Raw genomic sequence first — 24,155 nt, 5'->3', positions numbered from 1 at the left:
ATGAAGATCATCACAGATCAACTAGCAGTTGTGTTGGGTGTGTAGTGACTGATAAAGATTTGGTACAACAAACTCTCGGTGGATTGGGACCTGACTACCATATGATTGTTACTTCCTTGTTATGTTTACCTGAGCTGCCCAACTTTGAAGTTCTGCGCGCAAAATTATTTCAATATGAGATAAACTTAAAGGGATTTTCTGAAGAATCATCTATGCATACAGGGATGCAAAACGTTCTTACTACAGGGATGGCTTATGCACGAGGACGAGGAAGTTATGATATTAAGGGAAAGGGAGGACAATAGAGAAGTGGACAAGGAAGCCGTGGATTATTGCCTACACCCAACACATATACCAATCCACAACGACAGAGGCTAATTCCTACTTGTTTTCTATGCAATAAAAAGGGGCACATCAAAGCTAACTGTTGGTTCAATCCCCTAAATAAAGGAAAATCAACACAAGTTGAAGCAAAGAGCGGTACAGACAGTACAAGGACCAACGGAGAAGTAAAGGAGTTATTGTTGTCAGCTTTAGCAGGATTGAATCTGAAACAGAATGAGCAAGGCACTTGGTACGTGGACTCTGGTGCAGCGACTCACGTTACTGGTGATGCTGGTAAGCTCCTAAACCTTGTTCCTTACATTGGTAGAAGTAGTATAGTTACTGGGGATGGATCCCACCATTCTATCTCTCATATTAGAAACTTTGTTATACCTTTGTCAAAATCCTCTCTCAACCTTTCAAAAGTTCTTTATGCCCCTAACATCAAGAAAAACATTGTTTCGGTTTCTAAACTTGTTGATGATATTAATGCCTCAATTGAATTTACTCCCTCTTCTGTTCTTGTCAAGGATCTCTGCACGAAGGAGATGTTCGCTAAAGGAAAACGACAAGGCAATTTGTATTTTTCAAGAAGATCCTTCAGCACATATTCGTCCTGTAGACCCAAACTTGAAGCTCTCCTCATCGTTGTCTTCTGAGAATCCTACATGTGTCTTTAGTGTTTCTGAAATCAATAAGCCAAATCTTTGGCATGGTCGTCTAGGTCATTGCAGTAGTAGTTTCATTGAGAAGCTTGTCTCAAATAACCTTATTCCCAAGTCAAGTTTAGGAATAAATGTCAATGACAACAAATATTCTAGTTGTCTCTTATGTAAGAGTCATGTTTTACCTTTTCATTCTATAAATAAAAGAGCTTCAAGACCTTTTGAGATTATCTGTTCTGATGTTTGGGGGCCTGCCTCAATTGCTTCCATATCTGAAACTAGATATTATCTTATATTTGTTGACAGTTATTCTCATTATACTTGGATTTTCTTCATGAAACACAAATCTGAGACCTTCAAGTTGTTCCAAAGCTTTCATTTCTTTGTCAAGAATCAATATTCTGAAAACATTCTTTGTTTCCAATGTGACGGAGGAGGTGAATTTTCTTTCATTGACTTTACTAACTTTCTTCAAAGTAATGGGATAAGGAGAAGGGTGTCTTTCCCTCACACACTTCAGCAAAATGGGATTGCTGAAAGAAAGCATCACCATATTGTTGAGAGTGTGATGAGCATGATGCATGATAGTAATCTTCCGATTACTTTATGGACAGAAGCCTTTCATTCTGTAGTCCATGTGATAAATCTATTGCTATTTTGGAAAACTAGTCTCCTTACTTTTCTCTATTTGGAGTTCATCCCAACTATCATGATTTGCGTGTGTTTGGCTGGTTATGCTATGCTTATATTGATAGTTCAATGAAACATAAGTTTCAGGACAAGGCCTTGAAGTGCAGGTTTGTGGGCTATGTCGATGACTATAAAGGATACAGGTGCTATGACCTTATGAGCAAGCACATCAAAATATCAAGAAATGTTATCTTCGATGAATTGAATTTTGATTGTCGATGCATTAGCCCTTCAGAATCAAATTCCCGAATTGAGGTTTATTATCCTTGGTTGAATTCTGAACTTTTCTCCGGAACTAGTGATGTCTGTCCTTCAGATTGTGCTCAAAAGGATAAGGAATCTATGCCTGCTGATGAGATGATTGCACATGAGAATACAAAGTCATATTTGGATCCCAAAAGGTATAAAGGTCTTGTTTACACCTGACGAGGAAGAAAGGCGCCCACTATTATTAATCCAGAAATTGGCACATCTTCTACATCCACTTCTACCTTTGATGCTAGAAGATCCACTCGTTCTCGTCATCCGATTGAAAGATGGGTCAATTATGAAAATTTCTCACTGAATTTTCAACTTTTTCTAACAGCCTTGAGCAAGGAAGATGAACCCACAACGTTTTCTCAAGCATCAAATTCTAGAAGATAGATTGAAGCAATGAATGAAGAAATGAAAGCTCTACATGAATGTGGTATGTTGTACCAAGACCACCTGACAGAAATGTTGTTGGGTCAAAATGGGTGTACAAAATAAATTATAAACCAGATGGGACTATAGAGCGATACAAGGCAAGGCTTGTAGCCAAAGGATTTACAAAGGAGCAAGGATAGGATTATGATGAGACCTTTAGTCCAGTGGTGAAAATGAGGACAATCATAGTCATACTTTCTTTAGCTATTGAACATCAATGGACTATTAGTCAACTTGATGTGAAGAATGCTTTTCTTCATGGAAATTTGAAAGAAGAAGTATACATGGAACAACCCACTGGTTATGCAGAAGGGAATCCTACAAAATATGTATGTAGATTAAAAAGGGCGATATACGGATTGGAGCAGGCATCTCGTTCTTGGTTTGATAGTTTTTCTCTTGAAATACAAAAATATGGTTTTAGGAAATCTCTTCTTGACCATTCCTTGTTTATATTCAAGAACCAAGACACAGTTACTCTGTTGTTGATATATGTAGATGATATTATCATCACTGGTAATTCCAATGAGCATATTGAGGAGGTCAAACATCTCTTGAATCAGAGATTCAAAATGAAGGACCTTGGTAAACTACGATACTTTCTTGGAGTTGAAGTCGACAGTACCCCTGAAGAAATGACTCCCACTCAACATAAGTATACCATTGATGTCCTCGATAAAGCAGGTACGAAAGATTGCAAGCCCTTGGGAACTCCTAGTGTTCTTCACCAGAAGCTCAGTTCTCAAGATGGAGACCCATACGAGAATCCCACACAATATCGTAGCATAGTGGGGCATGTTACAATACCTCACTTTTACTCGACCTAATATTGTTTACTCTGTAAATCAGGTATCTCAGTTCATGCATGCACCATGTAAAGGGCATATGGAAGTTAAACGGATACTTCGGTACCTGAAGGAAACTGTTGGGGATGGTCTTTTGTATAAGAGAAAGACTAATAGGCAAAATGTACATGAGATTACTGTTTATTCTGATGCAGACTGGGCGGGAGACCCAGATGAACGTAGATTAGCATCCGGCTATTGTGTGTTTGTTGGGATGAATTTGGTTTCCTGGAGTAACAAGAAACAAAAGGTTGTTGCTAGATCCAGTACAGAAGCCGACTACAGGTCAATGGCAGCCGCTACTGCTGAAGCTACCTAGATTAGGCATTAAATGACAGAAGTAGGAGAATTGATCTCTCGATCGCTTCTTTTATGTGACAACCAGAGTGCCATTAGTATGTCTTTTAATCCCATCTATCACGGTTGTGCCAAACATATTGAAATAGATCAACATTTTGTGAGACAAAAGGTAGAAGAGAAGGAGATTGAGCCCGAATTTGTACAAACTACAGATCAAGTGGCGGATATATTTACAAAAGGATTGACAAAAGACAAATTTTGGATGTTAAAAGGCAAGTTGTTCATGGTCCTGGACCATGCACAACTTGAGGGAGGGTGAAAAGACGTGTACCTCTTGTAATGGGTCATGGGTCAGGGGATCCAGACCCGTAGTCATTGCTATTTCATTAATGGCAGTATGTAATTTCTTCTTGTTGTAATAGGGGTATTTTAGTACCCTAAAATTTGTATTAGTATGTAACTATAAATGAATTAGAAGAGCAGTCGATCATATGACTGGAATCGGGTTTTCCTGCAGCTCCTTCTCTCTCTCTCTGTTCCTCACCCTTCACGTGTGGAAGAACTCGAGTATTGCAAGCTTAACAAAAACAACTTTGGCCCAAAAAGATTTTGGGATATTCTTAGAAATAAGGAGAGTCTCAACGGTTTTCATAATATGTCTATGTTTTCTTTCCCTTAGCCTATTTTGTTAGGGAGATATAGGACAAGACCTTTGATGACAAATTTCATTTTGTATTAAGTAGTTTTGAATTTTTTTTGACAAATATTCTCCACCTGAATCGGATCTATATATAGTTTATGTAAATGTAATAGGTAATACCCTCTAGGGCTAAGTCACACGGACTCGGCTAAAAGGTCGACGCACCCGCATCGACATGCATCGTCACAGGTGCAGACAAAGTCAACTAAGTGTTGGACTCAGTCAACACACCGGGGCCGAGTCTGTCCACATTTTGAACTCGGTCAACTTTGATCGAGTCTATTTTTGTCCATTTATTAAAATTAATTTGGACTCGGGTCGGGTGGGGCTCGACCCTTAAGAGGCTACGCAGGGGGAGGGGCAGACGACAGACTCCTCCCCGCCGATCGCTCCCTCTCCCCCACCCGTCCCTCGCTCCTCGTCCCCTTCAGGCTCGTCGGCGACCCAGACCCTAGCGATCGTAGCTGCCAGCCACCGGTCCTCTCAGGTATATCCCTCCTCCCTCTTCCGTTCTTCCTCCTCCGGGAGGGGGGCTCTTGCCTCGTTCGTGTTTTCCTGCAGGGGGTGGAGGCCCCTGCCTCAGTTTCTTTTCTGGCAGGGGGCAGAGCTCCCTGCCTCGGATCTGTTTTCCGGTAGGGGGCTCCGCCCCCCCCCCCCCCCTACCTCAATTTGTTTTTTCGACAGGGGGCGGAGCTCCCTACCTCTGTTATTTTCTATCAGGCATCTGTGGCCCCTGCCTCAGATCTGTTTTCCAGTAGGGGGCTTCGCCCCCTGCCTCAATTTGTTTTTTTGGGAGGGGGCAGAGCCCCCTACCTCCGTTTGGTTTTTCGACAGGGGGCTCCGCCCCCTGCCTCAGTTCAGTTTTTCGGCAGGTGGCAGAGCCCTCTGTCTCTGTTATTTTTTGTCAGGCACACAGTGAGAGGGGTGAAGCTTCTGTTACTATTTTTTTGAAGTGTTTATTAACTTTATTTATATATTTTGGTGTGTACTGCATACGATTTTGTGTTCAATTTTCAGTTTCAGCCCCTTGTCTCTGTTATTTTCTGTCAGGCACACAGTGAGGGGTGGAGCTCCTGTTACTATTTTTTGAAGTGTTTATTAACTTTACTTATATATTTTGGTGTGTACTACATACAATTTTGTGTTCAGTTTTCTTTTCAGTTTTCAGATATAATGGCGAGTTCTAGTGGCAGTGTCAATACAGTTGGTTCAAGTTCTAACTCTGAATTAGAAGTTTCTCAACCACTTTGGAGGCTTCTGACAAAAGGGATAAAAGCTAGTGGTGGTGGTGGGAATGTGCAGTTTCTTTGTAATCTGTGTAAGATTGCTTTCACGGGGTTTTATATGCTTGTGAAAGCACATCTTTTGCATATTCGTGGTCAAGGAATTAGGCCATGTTCTAGGGTTGACAAAGACTTGTTAAAGCAATTAAAGAAAGAACAAGAGGAAGCTGAAAAAAAGAAAATTGCAAAGAGATAAGCGATTCGATTAATTTGGCTTTTGCTATTGCTAGTGATGAAAAAGAAGAGCTTTTAAATTAAAGAAAGATGAAAGGCAATAAAACAATATAAGGGTCATTCAAAAACATGGCAAGAACAAAAATTGATAAAAAGATTGGTCAATTCTTTTACTCAAGCTCAATTCCTTTTAATGTAGCTAGAAGTCCATACTGGAAAGATATGATTACATCTTTGGCTAATTGTTATTTAAGTGGTTATGTGCCTCCTAGTTCAGAAAAACTAAGAACAGTCATTCTTGCAGAGGAAAAATAGAATTGAAGATTTGTTAAAAATCCAAAAATTTGCATGGAAACGATTTGGAGTGTCTTGTTTTTGATGGGTGGACTGATATACAAAGGCGACCACTGATAAACTTCATTGCTTACTCACTTAATGGGCCAATCTTTTTGAAGACTGTTGATGCATCTGGGGAGTATAAAGATGTTGAATATTTAAAGAGATTATTTGTCGAAGTGATAAAAGAAGTGGGTGAAGAAAGTGTAGTGCAAATCATTACTGACAACGCTCCAGTTTGCTCTCTTGCAGGAATGAATTTGGCAAGTGAAGATACGTATTCACATATTTTTTGGACTCCTTATGCAACACACCGTTTAAATTTGGCACTTAAAAGTATATGCAATCCATTAAAAGATGATGCACATGCACGTGAAATGTGTTTATAGATTGTGGAAATAGAGCATGATGCTCAAAATATTAGAAATTTTGTTGTAAACCATCATCATGCCCTTTTTATATTTAATAGGCATTCTGATCTCAAGTTGCTGAAACTCGTTTTGCTTCTCTCATTGTTATGATGAAAATAATTAAACAACTCAAGAATGCATTGATGATGATGGTGGCTGATCAAGATTGGGATTTTTATCGTACTGAAGATGATGTTAGGGCTTAAGTTATCAAAAAATGCATCTGTGATGATTTTTTGTGGGATAAAATTACATATTTTGTTGAATTTACAGAGCCTATTTGGGAAATGTTGAGAGAAGTTGACAGATGCTTCATAGAATTTATGAAATGTGGGACAATATGATTAAAAATGTTCAAGGTATCATTTTAAAAAATGACAAGAAAGATGTTGCACTTGATTCAGAATTTTACAATCATGTACATTCAATTTTAGTGAGAAGATGGGATAAAAGCAATACACCTTTGTATTGCATGACACACCCTCCCAATCCAAAATATTATGCAAAAAAATGGTTGACACAAGGTCTTGGTCGTGTTTCTCCAAATGAAGATCCTGAGATATCAAAGAATAGAAAGATATGTTTGGAAAAACTTTTTAATGATCCTCACATGTTTAAGGTTGTAAATAGTGAATTTGAAAAGTTTTCTACTGGGAGATTTGATTCTTTAGCAGCACTTATGACAAGGGATGAGGAAGATCCCCTTAATTGGTGGGAAATATATGGATCAGAGACACCAAATCTGCGTTTTGCAATAAAGTTATCCCAACCTACTACATCATCATGTTGTGAAAGAAATTGGAGTACATATGCGCAAATTCACAACATTAAAAGAAATAAATGCACTAGTAAAAGAGCAGAGGATTTGGTTTATGTTCACTCTAATCTACGATTAATTTCTCGCCACACCAAAGACGAGTATATGTACTTTTTTTTTCTTTTGTATTCAAAGTTCGTATTTAAATATTTGTATTCAAAGTTTCAATTTAGATACTAAGTTAGTCATATTTTGATGCAGTTATGGACCATCCAAGTATTGAGATGTAAATCCAGAAGATTTTGACTTAGAGGGAGAACATGATTTGCATACTCTCAACATGGACTACCTCGATCCTGTTCTTCTCTCTATTCAGACGATGAGACAGATTTATGATAAGTTTTGTTGTTATCACACTCACAAGCTTTTTTATGTGTTATATTTTGGTAAGTTTGTGTTGTTACTTCAATAGAATTATTTTTTATTTTTGCTTTAAAATTTACAATCTTATTATATATATATATATATATATATATATATAGCCGTGTCCCCGTGTCTAAAAATTTTGAAATTGCTCCGCACCCGCACCCATGTGACATAACTCTAGGGATATTTTGGTCTTCTCGCATATTGTAATAAGATATTTTATTTTTGTTTGTTTTTGGAAGTAGGTTTTGTGTCAAGGGCATTATTGTCCTTGACACAATAGAGTTGTTAGGGAGTCCCAACAGCCATAGGAGTTTCTCACTCCCTCTTTTGTTTGTATTTATATGGGATTTTCACCAATGTTGTAAGTATCGTTACTTTGAGGGAAAATGATACAATACACACCCTTATCAAGATACGGGTGTGTATCAGGTGTATCATACAATACACCCCCTGTACAATACATATTGTTTTTTTTTAAATCTATTTCATAAACTTGGTTATTTTGATTTTTGTTTATATAATATGAAAGTATGAGTCTTGTGGCATTGTTCTTGTGAGATATGCATGCAATATTATCTATGATTCTATATTAGTTGATGTTTGATGATGTCTTATGCATCTCATAGAAACATAAATGTGATTTTATGGTTGTATTTTGTACAATTCATCATTGTTTCATGTGTTACGATTTTTTTAGAATTTTTGTTAATTTTTTCTGATTTTTTGGAAGTTTTTATTAAAAATTTACGATATGTTTTTTATACGATACGATACGGTGTTACTTTGGGCCCAACCGATACGGGTAACGATACAATACTTATAACCTTGGTTTTCACCCCTTTGTAGGGTATGCATCTTGTATGCATTTTATGAAAGGAAACTTATATTTTTTTATGTTGTTGACTTGGCCCTTAGTGGTCTTTTGTGTGTTTGAACCTATATTTGGGTTGTGTGAGTGATCATCATCTCTTGCTTTGAACCCTATTGGATTGTGGATTTTGACAGTGCTCTAGTTTCGTTACAAGAATCTTTATTCTCGTTCACTTGGTTTAGAGTTTGTCCCCTTATGGCATTTTGTAACCAACTGTCGGAGAAAAAATATACGCTGAAAACTACTAGCAATGGAGTTTCTGTAAGTATTGTTACTAATTTTGTGCAGCCAGTGGACCTAAGCATGATAGATTTCTCATGTTGGAGTCGCTTTCTTATTCAGTTGGTCTAAAGTTTGTCTCCTTATGGCATTTTGCTGCCAACTACCAGATAAAAAAATTGTGCCCAAAACTGCTAGCGATTTGAAGCTCATAAATGCCGGAAAAATTTTGGAGAATGATAAGACACTTGCAGAGTCTAGAGTACCCATGGGCGAGCTTCCAGGTGGGGTCATCACAATGCATGTTGTAGTTCAGCCTCCACTACCAAAGAAGAAAACAGGTACTTTAGTTTTCTTTTGTCCTGTTGAATTCCGATGTGTCCATGTCTCTTCTATGATATTGATCCCATGCTTGATGATGCATATTCGAAATTTTGAAGGAAACGTAATTTTATGTCCATAAACACGTACATACCTATGCTTGTATGTCTGTGTGCACTCATTTATGCATGTAATTGAAATAAATCCAGGTTTTGATTTTGTAGAATATTAGCATTAAAAGTCAGCTTATCTATTCAGTTATAATGTAATCATGCAACTCCTAGTGTGGTGAGTCTCATCATTGTTCTGTTGTTTCTTTTCTTTGTACCTATAAAAAAAAAATGATAGGATTTTCTTTGTACCTCACAAGGGCTTCACTCATCCGGTAGGAGCAACTTGTGAATGTTACCAGGCTTGGCAGGGAGGACCTCAAGGGTTTTATTGGAGACCTGCCAATGTGCACAGTCGCTGATTGGGGTGGGGGTGTTTTCCCTTGGCCTAGCCAATAACAACAACAATAGTAATAATAATACATGCCTTTGGGTATATTCTGATAATAATACACATTTATCAATCTATAATTATGAATTAATAGAAACTATACATACACGCATACATGTATATCTTAGAAATCTCTCTCTCTCTCTCTCTCTATATATATATATATATATATATATTTATATATATATATATGGGAAAATATTTTCTACTAATGAACTAGAAATCATAGGTGCAAGTTGTATCGACTCAATCTAACCACATAGATGTATTCAGCACAAGGTTGCCAGATTAGGAAGAGGAAGCGAGAAGCGATGCATTTTAAAATGTATAGGAAGCGGGAAAGCGAAAAATAAAAATATATATATAAGAATTGAATGAGAATAAAAATGAAACACAAATAAAACCTAAAATAAAAGTGGCTAATATTAAATTTTACTACTTTTTATTGTAGGAATTAAGTTTTTAACAAAAACTAAAAATGATGCTACCAATTTAGAGAAAGCACATGCAAGTGAGTGAGAAGAGAGAAAACACGTAAAAAACATGAAAAATTGAGTAAAATAACATATAAGAAGAATAGTTGAAGTGTGTGGGGAATCGAGGTTCTCATCAAGTTTTGGAAGCGAGTACTCACGCTTCCGAAGCGAGTTTCCGGGAAGCGGGCTTCCCACCTATCTAAGAAGCTTCCAGTAACTCTGGTTCAGCATGATTTGTTTGCTAATGATCATGCCTTGGATTGTGCTTTTCTGAAGTAAAAATGTGATCTTTTGAGTTATGAAATTTTGGCACATTGTGGGCCATTGATTTTTGACCCCTTTAAAAAACCTGAATATATGTCATAATCACATGATTTAAAACAAGTTTCCTACTAAACAAACCATGTAGATCACATCTGTAACATTTGATCTACAAAAAATTAGAATTTTTTTAAGAAAATAGTGATTTCTACTCATTAGTTCCTTGCCTTCATTAGTAACCAATATTTACCCTATATATATATTGATGCATGAAAAAAAATACATATAATACGTCTACATATACACATGGTTAAAAAAAGGGCAAGTTTGTACCTAGGTTCTGGTTACTCATCATTGAAAAAGCTATCATTTGTAAACAAGGATAACCAGAAACAAAGGGGAAATTTGGGGAATACAAGAATTGTTGATCAAGCATCGTCAACTGAGGGGAGGGGAGGAAACTAAAAGAAAATGATAAGTGTAAATAGGAAACAAAATAAAATATTTAAATCATCGATATAAGGTTTTAAAAGAGGGGGGGGGGGATGATCCCCGTGTTTGCATGATTACATTGAAAAGGATGGTTGGACCGTTGGACTTTATTGTCACTTGGATCAGATTGTCAGAGGAGCAAATTCTCCCTCACCAATTTATAATATTTATTGCTTACCTCTCTTCCCTTGCTTTTCTTTTTCACTTGGGGCCAGTTAAGCTTTGTTTCCACGCCTCCTTTTATTGCTTATGTACTTGGAAAATATGTATTGCTTTTAGAAAAGGAAAGATTAAGAACTTCGACTTGTAAATGTGCAGACAAGAACATGGATGAGATGCCGAAGAAGAGTCTCTGCACCTGTACCATCATGTAGAGTTACTGTTGAAATCGCTTCATGGGATCATTTTTTCTGTCCACTCAGGTTGGTGCAATTGCCATTGAACTTTTGAAGTAGTTGTTGCCCTTGATTTTTCCTTTTTATTTTTATTTTTTCTATACGGATCCTTTTACAGCTATTTTTCAATGTATAGAGAAGCTAGTCTTTGCTTTAGATCTTTATATGTAAGGTCGATCTGTGGCTTAATAAGGTTCAAATTCCGCACTCAAATCAAAAAAATAAACATGGAAAATATAATTTGGGAGGAGTTCTGGTCTCGAGCAGCCAGATCAGACATGGTCGTTTAGCGAGCAATGCCTTTTGCCCTGAGGGTGAGTGGATCAAACCAAAGGTGCCTCCATTCTGTCCATCATTAGGATGAAGGGCATCCAAAGCCCATCTGTAGACAGCCCTTTCTAAACCATCCGGATTGAACCCTTTTTATGCCATCCATCAAGAGTATGGACTGGACCCAGAAAGTTTGTGGGGCTCATCTGAGTAAAGGGCGTTCTGGTCACAGGGGCTTTGTTGTCCTCCACCTCCAGTTCATCTTGAGATGGAGGGCATCCAAGGCCCCTGCCCTGATCTGCACTTGTCCTGAGGCTGGCCGTTTGGTGGATGTCGAATAAATGCAGTACTGCCCCCAACATTCCACCAACCGTACATGAGTGTGCCCCTAAGTGCCTTCCATCAGTTTGACCATCTAGATTCTAGATCATCTTTGGTGGTGGCAGTTTTCAAGGGAACAGATCAGGTCAAGGTAAATACTGATGGTAATCTGTCAGGGTTCCCTCTGATCTCATTCGTCTTTGTGATGTTTTGACTTTATTTTCAGCCATCTATTTTGTATGTTCTAAATGCTGGCCACATAAGCCCCAAAGGGGTTTGGTGCAGTGAAGGGGGCCTTGGCCGCTTAACGGATGGTTAGGGTTCCATTAGCATGAGTGTCAAACCCCTTCATTTAACGAGGGCAAGGGATAAGCCCTTGCTCAGCCGAAGCCGGGTGACTCCCTGGGGCCAAGGGGTTCTCACCATGGGTTTACACCATAGGGGAATCCATTGTAAGTACGGCAGGCTTAGCCAATGCGACCGTCTCTGAAACTACCCTTCGTTGAGAAATACCGACCACGTATAGATCTTCTACGGCTTTGAAAAATTATGTGGTAGCTATTTAGAAAAACAATACAAATACAGTCTCCCTGTTTGGAATGTTGCTCATCAGATGGGCCCTTGACCTCTGAGAGAGTCAAGGGGTACTGCTGACCTATTCCACATGTGAGATTGAGCAACCATTGTTAGATAAAAGAGGAATTTATGATAGAACTAATACTTGTAGCAATAGTTTCAATAAATTACCGACGGGTCTCCGCTTGTCTGGTAGGAGCAGCTGGTGCATGTCACCTTGTGTTGTGACGTTGCAGGCAAAACCTAATGGTATAGTTGTATAACTGGTAGGGGTCTGCCTAACCCCAGCTCGCCTTTCAAAAAAATAGTATCAATAAATTGCTAAGACGTTCTACCAATATTTCTATAAAAGTATATGGTATAGTTGTATAACTGGTAGGGGGTCTGCCTAACCCCAGCTTAGGGATGGCAGTGGACTGGGAAAAATGGGGCCCCGCCCTGCCTCATCCCGTTTGGACAGAGGATTAAGGTCAAAATCAAAATCCGTGTGTGGATGGAGGCGGGGATGAACTTACACTTTTTCCCGGCCTGTCTCGCACTCCCTCTCCAATCTCTGCCTTGCCCTGTGCCCGATCCACCCCGTCCCCGTTCCTTCTTTAGGGATGGCAGTGGATCGAGGGAAAATGGGACCCCGCTCACCCTGTTTGGATCGATGATGGAGGTTAAATTCAAAACCCATGGAGGGATGGAGGGTAGGATTTTGAGACGGGTTGGGGTGGAGACCTTGTCCCTATCTCAGCTTGCCTTTCAAAAAAAATAGTTTTCAATAAATTTCTAACCATTTTTACTAATATTTCTATAAATGTACATTTTGATATATTAATGAACTGGCATGTCAAACTCGTGTCGACAGTCGTGTCATGTCCCTATCTTTGTGATATAGATCTGAAAACGCAGATTGAGTTGCATTAGTTCATGTTCGCTGAGTGAAGATATGCTACATGGTGACCCGGTTCAGTCGAGTAACCTAAACTGCTTTCTTATCAATTGCTTAGGTTAGGGGTGCTGACAGATCCCACATGGTAGGATATCAGACTTGATTCTGACATGTTATTGTCGGATTCCGATCCCTAAAGAAAGATTAGAATGTGCATTTGGATCAGTATTTTAAGTCAGACCTAATTCCTATTCGGTTTAAAATCTTATCCAATTGCTTTTTTCTAGTCACAAAGGCACGTGGACACAAGGACACATGACATGGGTTGGACTCGAAAGTTCAAAATTTTCTTGGAAAATAGGAGACGAGGTCACAAGTTTTTTATTTATTTTTTAATCAATAAAAACCCAAATTTTTGACATTTTAATGATAAAAAACATTTTTTTATTAAAATAAAACTTTGCAACATTGAAAAATAATAAAACAATATTAAAATATTCTGTACATGTCTGCATGTCCGCTTTTGTCACTAGGGACACCCATTTTTTGCATGTAAATAGCTTGTTTTTATTTATTTTTATCCAATAAACCGTGCCACATATATTTTTTTATGATATTCAAGCTTACTTCATTGGATCTTATTTGGATCTGAATCTGAATTCGGTTTTGCTGTCTATATTTCGGATTCCAACCTGGCATTATCCAGCCCGATCCATATGCACCCATAGCTTAGGGCATCTGATTTGGCTAGCTGGATGGGGTTGCAATACCCTGTCGACCAATAATTGGCGCCGCATCAGGTGCAAAATCACACATGATGTCCTGCTTGACTTCAAGACACATGGCCGTGGCCCCCACAGAGCGTGCCACAATCCAGGTGAAATGGGTGGGACCCACAGATGATGCCAATTGAGCCCATTGAAAAAACTGGGTCTTGGGCAAAAACATGGTCCACATCGGCCCCTGACCCAAAAGGATTACATGTGGCATCTGGCCAGGCTGGAATTTCAGATGCAACTAGTTGTTAGGGTGAAAAAGATCAGGTGTGCAATATGATTGCACAAATATTTAGGGATTAAGTACCTGATCACCCTCCATCTTGAGGACAGGGCCTATCAGTTATGGGGCCCAAGGCTTGATAGAGGGCGATCAAGTGCTTAATGTACAATTTTTGTGCTATGTGATTGCACCCTACCTGGACTCGTTAGGTCTGGGTCTGGACCATATATAATCAACTATGGTCCAGCCCAACGCCTTTTAGGCTGGATTGGTTGAAGAAAATCGGACCACCTGAGCCAACGTCCACCACCATCTCTATGTGCTTATCATCAAGGACACAAAAGGTGCAACTATGAGGTGGAAGATACGATGATTAACGTACCATGAAACCTTTTGAATCCTAACTCGTTGAGAGATCCATCTTGAGGTACTGAAAAAGTTGTAGATTACATAAAAACAGAGGCCTTATCCACTGCAAATCCTTCTTTTTAGGCCTTATTCACAGCAAATCCTGTTTTTTTTAGGCTTTATCCACTGCAAATCCTTTATTTTTATAATGAAGGGAAAACTCTCACCGAGAACCGGGTCACTTGATGGGCCTACCTCCCTGAAGGGTAAAACTCCGGGTCGAGGATACTATGTGCCCCAACCGTTATCCACTAGTGTAAATCTTGAAAACCCATTTGGAATCAGCCATATGAAAGATATGGATAAGGATGTGTTTGCAAATAACATCTGTTTTTTTATAATATTTTGATAAAAAATCACATTAAAATATCAAATCTTTTTTTTTTCATGGATGGAAAAACCACACCAAAGGGGTGTAAAACCTGGTGCACTCCTCGACTCCTGGGAGCCACCAGCTTTGTCTTATGCAACCCTGACTGCCTGTCTGACAGCAGAAGCCCGTTTCAACTACGCTAACCCCATGGGTCTAAAATATCAAATCTTTTATTGATTCATTTTAAAAAAAATTATCGTGCCCTCATCTGATTTTTCAAAACATTTTTTAACTCATGTTGCAAGCCTTCTTGTACACATAAATAGCAATAATCAAAGAAGTTATATATGAGTTACTTGAAGTAAGGAAGGTGTCCTTCAGATCCATAAAGCAAATGAAGTAGGTATCATAAACCGCAAACACCCAAGCAACACCATAATTATGAGCACTTGACCAATTATTATAACGGAAGAGGTGTTCACAGGTCGGGTTTGGTTTGGACCCAGGTGAAATCAGACTCAGACCTGATTTGAGATGCTAGTATCGGGTCTAGATCTCTGTCCAATCGGATCCACCATAAGAGAAACCATACCCGGATCATATAAACCATACCTGGTAAATTTATATTTTTTAGCCTTTTTACATTTAAAATTTGTGGATCTTAGTTGAAACTCGGGTCAGACCTGGGTCTGATATAAAAGTTCACAATCCATACCCGGATCCATATATTAATTGGACCCTTCGAGCCCGACCCATATTCTATTTGAACTTTCTTGATTGTCACCAAACCGTGACCCTGTAGGGTTTGGTATGGTCAGGTCCAGGTCAAATCCAACCCATTGACAACCCTAATTATAACTCTGTAAAACACATTCATAGCCTAATTATTAGGGGTAACTATGACGTGAATGGCCAATAATGTCAGTTATGATTATAAAAATAATGAATGCGCAGTGTCACTACAGGCCTCACGCAAGTTATGTAATTCTTCAAATTCTAGCAATGTCAGCAGGTCCTGTGTAAGCTGAAAGCCAGGATCGAATCCCACTGGTGCATGGGGCTGCACTTTATCAGGGTTGGCCCGCGGTCGTGCCCATTAAGTGACCCAGTTGTCGGTGAGGGTGGATTCAACTATTTTCTTCAAAATAGGATAATCTTGTATGCTGCATGGTAGATCAATGGATATTATATTTCACAGGGAAATCTTTATGTTTACCTAATTCTCATCCAACATTTTTTTTTATATTTACGCTGAGAAACTGCCTCAAAGATCAGAAACCTAGCCGCGCTGGCTTTGCCTACAACCACTTTTCTGGCGACCTAAAACTCGGTGGGCTTACCCTTTCCCCAGGGACATCCAAACACTTTAAAAATAAGTGTTACACGGAAACTTGATGGCACCATACTTGTAGTTTCCAAACATCACACAGTGGAAAGGTGGGGTCAACTCAAAAGATTAGCGACAGCCAAATTTAGGACTCAAGATTAGGGTAAGACCTCATATTGGTGCAAATATCCCTCTTGAGTCATGGCAATGTTGGTAAGTGAATTGGTTTGTCAAAAAAATGATCAAATCTGTTCAAATCAAATCGTTTTTGAATGAGGCCATTTCGAGTTTTTTTGTTTAGTTTTATTTTATAAATATATATATATATATATTTAAAAACATGTAAGTGCGATTCAGGGTAGAATCAGCCTGATTCAGTCAAAACTTGGCTCTTGGAAATGACCAAATTGCCCCTGTTTCGTTTCGTTAAGCGGCTCATTTGATCTGAATCGGGCCAATTCAGGCCGATCCAGATTGATTTCGATAAGATTGCATAGCAATTGTGTAGGCCTAGGTGAGCAGCCACAGTGTAGCAAGAACCAGTGTTGTTAAAATAAATATAAATCATCCAGATCGAATCGGTCCTTTGCCGAAACAATATGGGGTAGGATTCGGCGCCCCTCTTGAAAAATCAGCCTATTTTTTGTCATATCACCAGAATCGTCTCGAATCAGGCCAATCCTGGCCTTAAAACGATTCACTTGTATTTTTCAAAGCGTTAAGTAAAAAAATACGTTTAAATAAAAAAATCAACTTTGAAATGACCCAATTCAAAAACGAACAGATTGGATTCAATTCGGACCTATTTTATGGTTTCGTTGGAAACCCGATTCACTCAACCTCTTTCAACAACATTGGCAAGAACTATATGATCTCATAATTTTATCAAACTTTTAACAGATGGAGCAGAAAACATGATATGGGAAAGGGACTTCTTACTGACCCAACACTCTAAACATGTTTCTTTGTTCCCCATTACAAAAAAACTAAAGCATTGACAGCATGAAAGTCATGGATGTCTCACATATTTGTGGTGAACTTTCCACCTTTACCACTCAACCCCCCAAATCTTGGTTTGTGTCAATGTCAATGTGAGTCCATCATCCCCCAATATCTGCATCTTTTACCCTGGAAAATTTTAGCTCTTTCTCCACCAATTCTACACGCCACACAGTACCCCATTGACAAAGAATACTATGGGCACGCTTTTTTGCCGCGAAAAGCTGGGGCTTTCCTAGGAAACACAACATTTGATGGGTTTTCACAGGACCCACAGCGGTAACCCAAAATCAATGTTAGACTCCCCTTTCAGGGGAAACGTTTCCCGTTTGGGGGGGGGGGGGTCGCAATTTGCTTTCCACGGACATATATGAACCATAAGAATCAAGGAGACAAGCCAAAAAAACATTATGTTCTTCAGTTCCTTGAGAGGATTTCAGTAACATGCACCATGCCCCCACAAAATGGCATTAGTTGGGTCTCAGAATTGGCTCAATATGGCTTTTTTTTTTTAAGCTAAAAGAAAACCCCCATTACTGACTGCACATTGGCAGGCCAGTGAAAAGCCCTTTAAGGTCCTGCTGCTCACAAGGAAAGCACTCAGCTTTGACCTTTTTTGTTTGAAAGGCCAGCTCGGGTGGGGTTAGGCAGACCCCCACCCGTTATTATTCACGGTATCATTTGGGTTTGAACCACGAGGAGACGTGCACTGACAGCACCTATCAACCAGACGGAGCCCCCATTGGTAACACCCAGCTTTGACCTTGTGGCAAGGAAAGTTTGAAACTTATGATGTCCCCTCAGCTTAGAAATGTTCACAAGTCACCTTACCAGATGAGGGGGCCCTTTTGGTGTTTAGGATAATAGAAAAAAAATTATTGTACCGTATGACAAAAATAACATATTTTTTAAAATGCCCCCACAGTTTACTAAATTTGTAGAATGGACAATATTGCAGGTTCTCAATTTTTTCTTGTCGCTTTTACTTCTCATAAGTACAAATTTTTGATTTTTACATGCAATGATGCTAAAATATTATACCTACAGAACTCGTCAACATAATCACATCCGAGGTTGCAAAATTTTAAACAATTTGCAAAAATCAAATTTTTATGGTATTATTCATTTCATCATGGATGATAATGTGTCATACATCACTCCTCAGACCCCTTATTTTTTTCTTACCACCAACACCAATTAAGAAAGTATGGTCACCTAAAGTAAAGAGACGGAGAACAAAACACAAGAAGGTGGTGTCATTATGTTACAAACTTTACTACAACAGGCAAAAACACGATTAGTAAGTAATGTGTGAGTATTCAATGCATTTACAAAATAGTCTATGACATATTTTTTTGTAATTTACATAATATTTTTCAATATTGTGTTTCTTTTGTTCAAACACTCATTCAGTTTAATATTGTATTGCGGGTTTGTTTATGGCAATGAAGAGTCTAAGTCGGAGGATACATTTGCATTTGTGGATGAAAGTTGATGAAGGCAACTATTGTGCTTGCGAAAATGAAAGTTGAAGTTGTTTGATTTTTGTTTTTTGAGAAGAATTAATTGTGTATATCACTGCAAGAAAAATGTTATTTAGCGACAAAAAATTATGACGAAGCAAGAGAAAACTATCCATCTCTAAAATTAGAATTAGTTGCAGAATTAGCGACGAAAAAATTCTATCGCAAACACCGTCATAAATTTGTGACAGAAAAAAATCCATCTCACATTCTGTCGCTTCACGACTGATGAGCGACACCATTTTTCTGTCGCAAATTGGCGACGACGTTTGCAATAGAATTTTGCGATCGCTAATTCATCGCTAAATTTCTAATAAAACCCTAATGTGAGCCCCCTTTCTTTTCCCTTTCTATTTCGTTCATCGCACACCCACGCCCTTTCTCTCGCCCCGTTGCTCGCCCTCCCTTCTCCCCTTCGGTGATCGCCTCCCACTCCGGCAGCTTCGTCGACACCACCTTGCTCATCTACCGACGTCGACACCACCTTTCTCCTCTCTCCTTCCCTCTTGCTCGTCTGTCGACGCCGACGTCGGCGACCTCCTCCCTCAGGTATGTCTCCTCCCTTCCCTTCTTCTTTCCCCTCATCTCTCTCTTTCTCTCTTGTTCTGCCCTCTGTCATCCAACGGGCTGACGGAAGGGGTCAGGACCCCCCCCCCCACCACCACCACCACCACCTTTTTTTTTTCTTGGTCAGGCAGGGGCCATTGACCTGTGCCCCTCTTTTATTTTCGGCAGGGGTCGATGCCCCTGCCCCTCTTTTTATTTCCGACAGGGGCCAATGCCCCTGCCCCTCTTTTATTGTCGGCAGGGGTCGATGCCCCTGTCCTTTTTTTATTTTCTGCAAGGGTCGATGCCCCTGTCCCTCTCTCGCCCCTGCCATTTCTCACCTTGCTCGCTTGATATAACCCCAGCCTCTACCTCGCTCCACAGTCAACCCGCGATCGGATCTCCTTCGCTGGTGAGTCTGCAGATATACTCTCTCTCTCTCTCTCTCTCTGCCAGGTGGTGGCGGAGCCCCTGCCGTCTCTTGATGAGTTGTTACCCCTGTTGTATATAAATGTGCTTTGCAGGTGTATAGCTGAGCTAATTGCGCGATGCTTAGTGCTAAGTATCGCATGCGGCTAAAAATGCAATGCAAAAAGAAATAAGAAAAAAATACAAAGGCAATAGCATGCAAATTGGGTAAATACCCGTGGTGAGTAAGTGATGCAAGCACATCACAGGTTATTTAATTTCTTGGATGCAATAATTTTCTATTCACACACTCACTTAGTTGTATATATCTAGTACTACTTTGATGGAGTTCGGAGATCATGCTGAGCATGATTTTAATGTATGAAAATAAAAGTGCTTTTATTTTTGGAGTTCGGATTTCATGCTAATCATGATAGTAGTTAGCGAGATATTAAAATGTGTTTACTGCAGGTACATGTTTGTACGTTATTTTGATATGAATGATTTGAATGTATTGCAATGTTTGATGTGACTGTATCCATGCTTAAATAAAGTTATTTCAATTTGATTATGCCATCCATGCAAAATTGTATCATGAAAACATACTTCAAAAGAATGTATCATGTTATGAATGGGTTTGCACATGAAAATGAATGATAAGTTATCAATGCTTCAAACATGCTTCAAATGAATGGTTTTGTACATGAAAATATTAAGTTATCAATGCATGCATCATAGTTCTTATGATTGAATGACATCATATATATATATATATATATATATATATATATATATATATATGTGTGTGTGTGTGTGTGTGTGTGTGTGATATATCAAATCATTACATCCACCATGAATGCATGATAAATTATATATTTTCTTCATCATAGCATTCTTATGATTCTCTTTTAACTGGTTAGGATAATATCAGTAACATCATAAGACAAAATAACTGCAAACCGTGAATGGTTGTACCGTAGGATAGTTGACAATGAGGTATTGCTTGCATATATGGATGGTGTTGACAGTTTTATTGAATTTGCAATAGCAAATGTCAGTATAGTGGATCCCACAGGTCGGATCAGGTGCCCCTGCACGATGTGTAAGAACAATCAATTTGTAGAACCTCATGGCGTTAGACATCACCTATACATGAAGAGTTTTATGAGTGATTATCAAAATTGGATGCTTCATGGTGAAGAATTTTGAAATAATTTTGATACATGGGTGGATGTGGTGCACGATAATGTATATGTGGATTTGATATTTGATGTCGCAGGACCAGAACTGGGTTCTGCTATGGGTCCTAGTGATATACCAACTGGAGTAGAGGAAGAAGCAGTAAACGATGCAGTTAGCAGATTTTATGATTTACTTAGAGAAGCTGATGAGCCACTTTGGAATTGTTGCAAGAGTCACATTATCTTGTCTTCAGTTCTTCAACTAATGAATTTGAAGTCCGAGTATAATTTAAGACAATCATGTTTTGATCGTCTATGCTCTATTGTGAAGAGTATGTTGCCTAAAGATGAGAAATTGCCACAAAATTTCTATCATGCGAAGGTTATGGTCAATGCTTTAGGTACGAGGTATCAAATGATAGATGTTTATCCAAATCACTGCATGTTGTATTTCAAAGATCAAGAAAATAGCAGATCATGTTCGTCATATAGGCATCATCGGTTCATGCCAAAGACAAGAGACAATGGTAGCACGAGGTCAAAAAAAGTGTCATATAAGTCACTCTGTTACTTCTCTCTCACCCCTAGATTGCAACGATTGTATATGTCTTCGAGAACAGCTAAATATATGAGATGACATGCAAATAAAGTTTGACATGATGAAGACAAGATCTCACATCTTATTGACGGTGAAAATGAACATGACTACTGCGATGTTATAGAAGAAATAATGGAGTTGACTTACTTAGGCATAAATAATAAGGTAACTTTATTCAAGTGTCATTGGTTTAATCTCATAGCAACAAGAGTTGACAAAGCCTCAGGCATTGTAGAGGTGAATCATAAATCAAGGTTTGGAACATATGAACCATTCATATTTGCCTCGCAAACTCAACAAGTTTATTATACTTCATATCTGAATACAAGGAAGTCAGATAGAAATGAATGATGGGCAGTTTGCAAGGTAAAGTCTAAACTATACCCCGAGTATGATCAGTTACAGAAAGACAAGATTGCTGAAGAGGGTGATTACTATTAATCAGATGATATGTATGACTTCTCTTATGGTCACGATGTCGCACATGGTATGCATGTCATATCTCCATTGTTTGATGACACACGTATAGAAGAATGTGATCCAAATGATATACCAAGTGGATGAGCGCCCAATGAAGAAGAAAAAGATGACGAATACGAGGAGGAGGAAGAAGAATATGAAAGTCAAACAAGTGATGATGAAACATACTTGAGCTAGTAAAATACTTCTTGTAATATAGACCTTATGTTTGAATATATTGCAATGTTTAATGTGAATGATTTAAATGTGTTGCAATGATTTGAATGCATTGCATGAAGTTATTTTCGATTTGATTATGTATACATGAAGATATTGAGTTGTGTAACTGATCCAAATAAAATTTTATTTGTTAGAATATGGTTCATGGAAGTCACAGTGGTTGAGCACCCTATGGTAGCCAGTATCAGCCTTCATCTTTATAGGCTGCTTCGATAGGTATATCATTTAACTAATTATATACTTGATTAATTTAAATATACATTGTATGAATTTCTAACTCATTTTTCTATAGATGATGTTTTTCCTGCACATGACCCACCTACACCAGCTATTCATACACGTCACGAGACAACGCCAGATGCAGGGTCTTCTCAGCCTAACACACGATGACTCGTTCAAATAATGTATATCGATAATTAATCGTAAGTATTTCATTTTCACTTGTCCAATACTTATCTTATAAATAGCTATATCGATAGTTAATGTGTACCAACTCATGTGCAACGTGAGGTTTGAGCCACAAAAAGTAATAGGAGAAATTAAACAGTCACTAGTTCAGCATCTTTCAGGATTGGTCGCTCAATGAAAAGAGTACTCGAATGAGGTGTTGGACAAATTGTGATCCTCATTCATGGTATACAATCATTTATCATAGCTAATGTGTTTCATATTTACTTTTTGTTATAGTCATATTTAATAACTTTCTGAAATTATTTGTAGGCTTTGAATCGTTTCGCGACTGCGATGGAGAAACAGGACGTGAGGCGGGTGTGGCAGAAGGTGGCTGTCAGTCGATTTGCAGACATGTACAATATGAAGACTGCAACAATAAAAACATCTAGTGGGATAGATGATCAATTGTAGTGGAAAGGCCATGGCCCTCTACTATTAGGTCAAATTTTTGGGATGCAATATGCGACAAGTGGGTGAGGCATGAATTTCAAAACCGCTCAGCAAAGGCTGCACAAAATCGAGCGAAGATGTTCGATGCCCATCTACACACAGGTGGATCTAGAACTTTGGGGAGACACATGAAGAAAATGGTAACTCATTAATATATATTGTCAAATTTATAAGTATTGTTGCATACTTTTTAAATGATTTTTTTTATCATTTAACCTCGCAGGAAGAAGAAAAAGGAGGCATTGTGCCTTACAAGGATGTGTTTGTTTAAACACATAAATGTAAGAGTTTGTATCAGAGAAGGCAAGAATGACAACAATATGCATTTATTATATTAATAAACATTGTAATATACAAATTACCATAAACATTATAATTATTAATTATTAATCCATATTGTAATCATTACTTTATAGGAGTCATACAAGCAGCAGACGATAGAGCGATATGACAATGACTTCACTTAATATCCGCCTTTTGATCATGCAACATGGGTGACTACAACTAGTGAACAAAAAAAGGGTCGTGTGTTCGGGTATGAGAGTAATATGAACACCACATCAGTTGTTGCCTCCTCCAGCTAAAGCTCTCAGAGTTCTTCTGTCAGCATCAACTCCAAGCATTTGATTGACCCAGCTAATTCTTGGGATGGTGTCCACCAGCTTGTTAAAGACAATGCGTGACTATTTACATGAAGCAATTTTTGACGTTGTCCGTAATGAGTTATAAAGTTTTTTGGAGAACAGAAGAACTTCGTCTGTAGGTGTTTGTCAGGTATGAAAGTTTCATGTCATTTGTTTCATGTTGTTAGATTTCAAGCTAGTATATGCATGATTTCATCACATATGAGCACGATTTTATCACTATGAAAGTTTTTTACTGCCTTATAACACATATATGCATGATTGAATCACTATGAAAGTTTTTTGACAACATTAGAATACATATAAGCATGATTCCATCACTATAAAAGCTTTTTTACTACCTCAGAACACATATATGCATGATTGAATCACTATAAAAGTTTTTTGACAACCTTTGAAAACATATATGCATGATTAAATCACTATG

The 24,155-nt window shown here is 38.5% G+C and overlaps 1 protein-coding gene across 1 annotated transcript in view; it reads left to right on the top strand.

Annotated features, from left to right (window-relative positions):
- Nucleotides 1-11,343, top strand: part of LOC149820791 (membrane-anchored ubiquitin-fold protein 3-like) — a 51,734-nt gene extending 40,391 nt beyond the window's left edge. Inside the window, exons 3-4 of the mRNA XM_089983468.1 lie at nt 8,861-9,031; nt 11,060-11,343. Of these exons, the coding sequence (XP_089839594.1) occupies nt 8,861-9,031; nt 11,060-11,115 (227 nt within the window). The 3' untranslated portion in view covers nt 11,116-11,343. The remainder of the gene's footprint in view (nt 1-8,860; nt 9,032-11,059) is intronic.
- The last annotated feature ends 12,812 nt before the right edge of the window (nt 11,344-24,155 follow it).

Source organism: Nuphar pumila, chromosome 12, assembly GCF_984573655.1.
Source record: "Nuphar pumila chromosome 12, dmNupPumi1.hap1.1, whole genome shotgun sequence".
NCBI lineage: Eukaryota > Viridiplantae > Streptophyta > Magnoliopsida > Nymphaeales > Nymphaeaceae > Nuphar > Nuphar pumila.
Note: the sequence above shows the minus strand (reverse complement) of the source record. Positions and strands in the feature narration are given on the sequence as shown.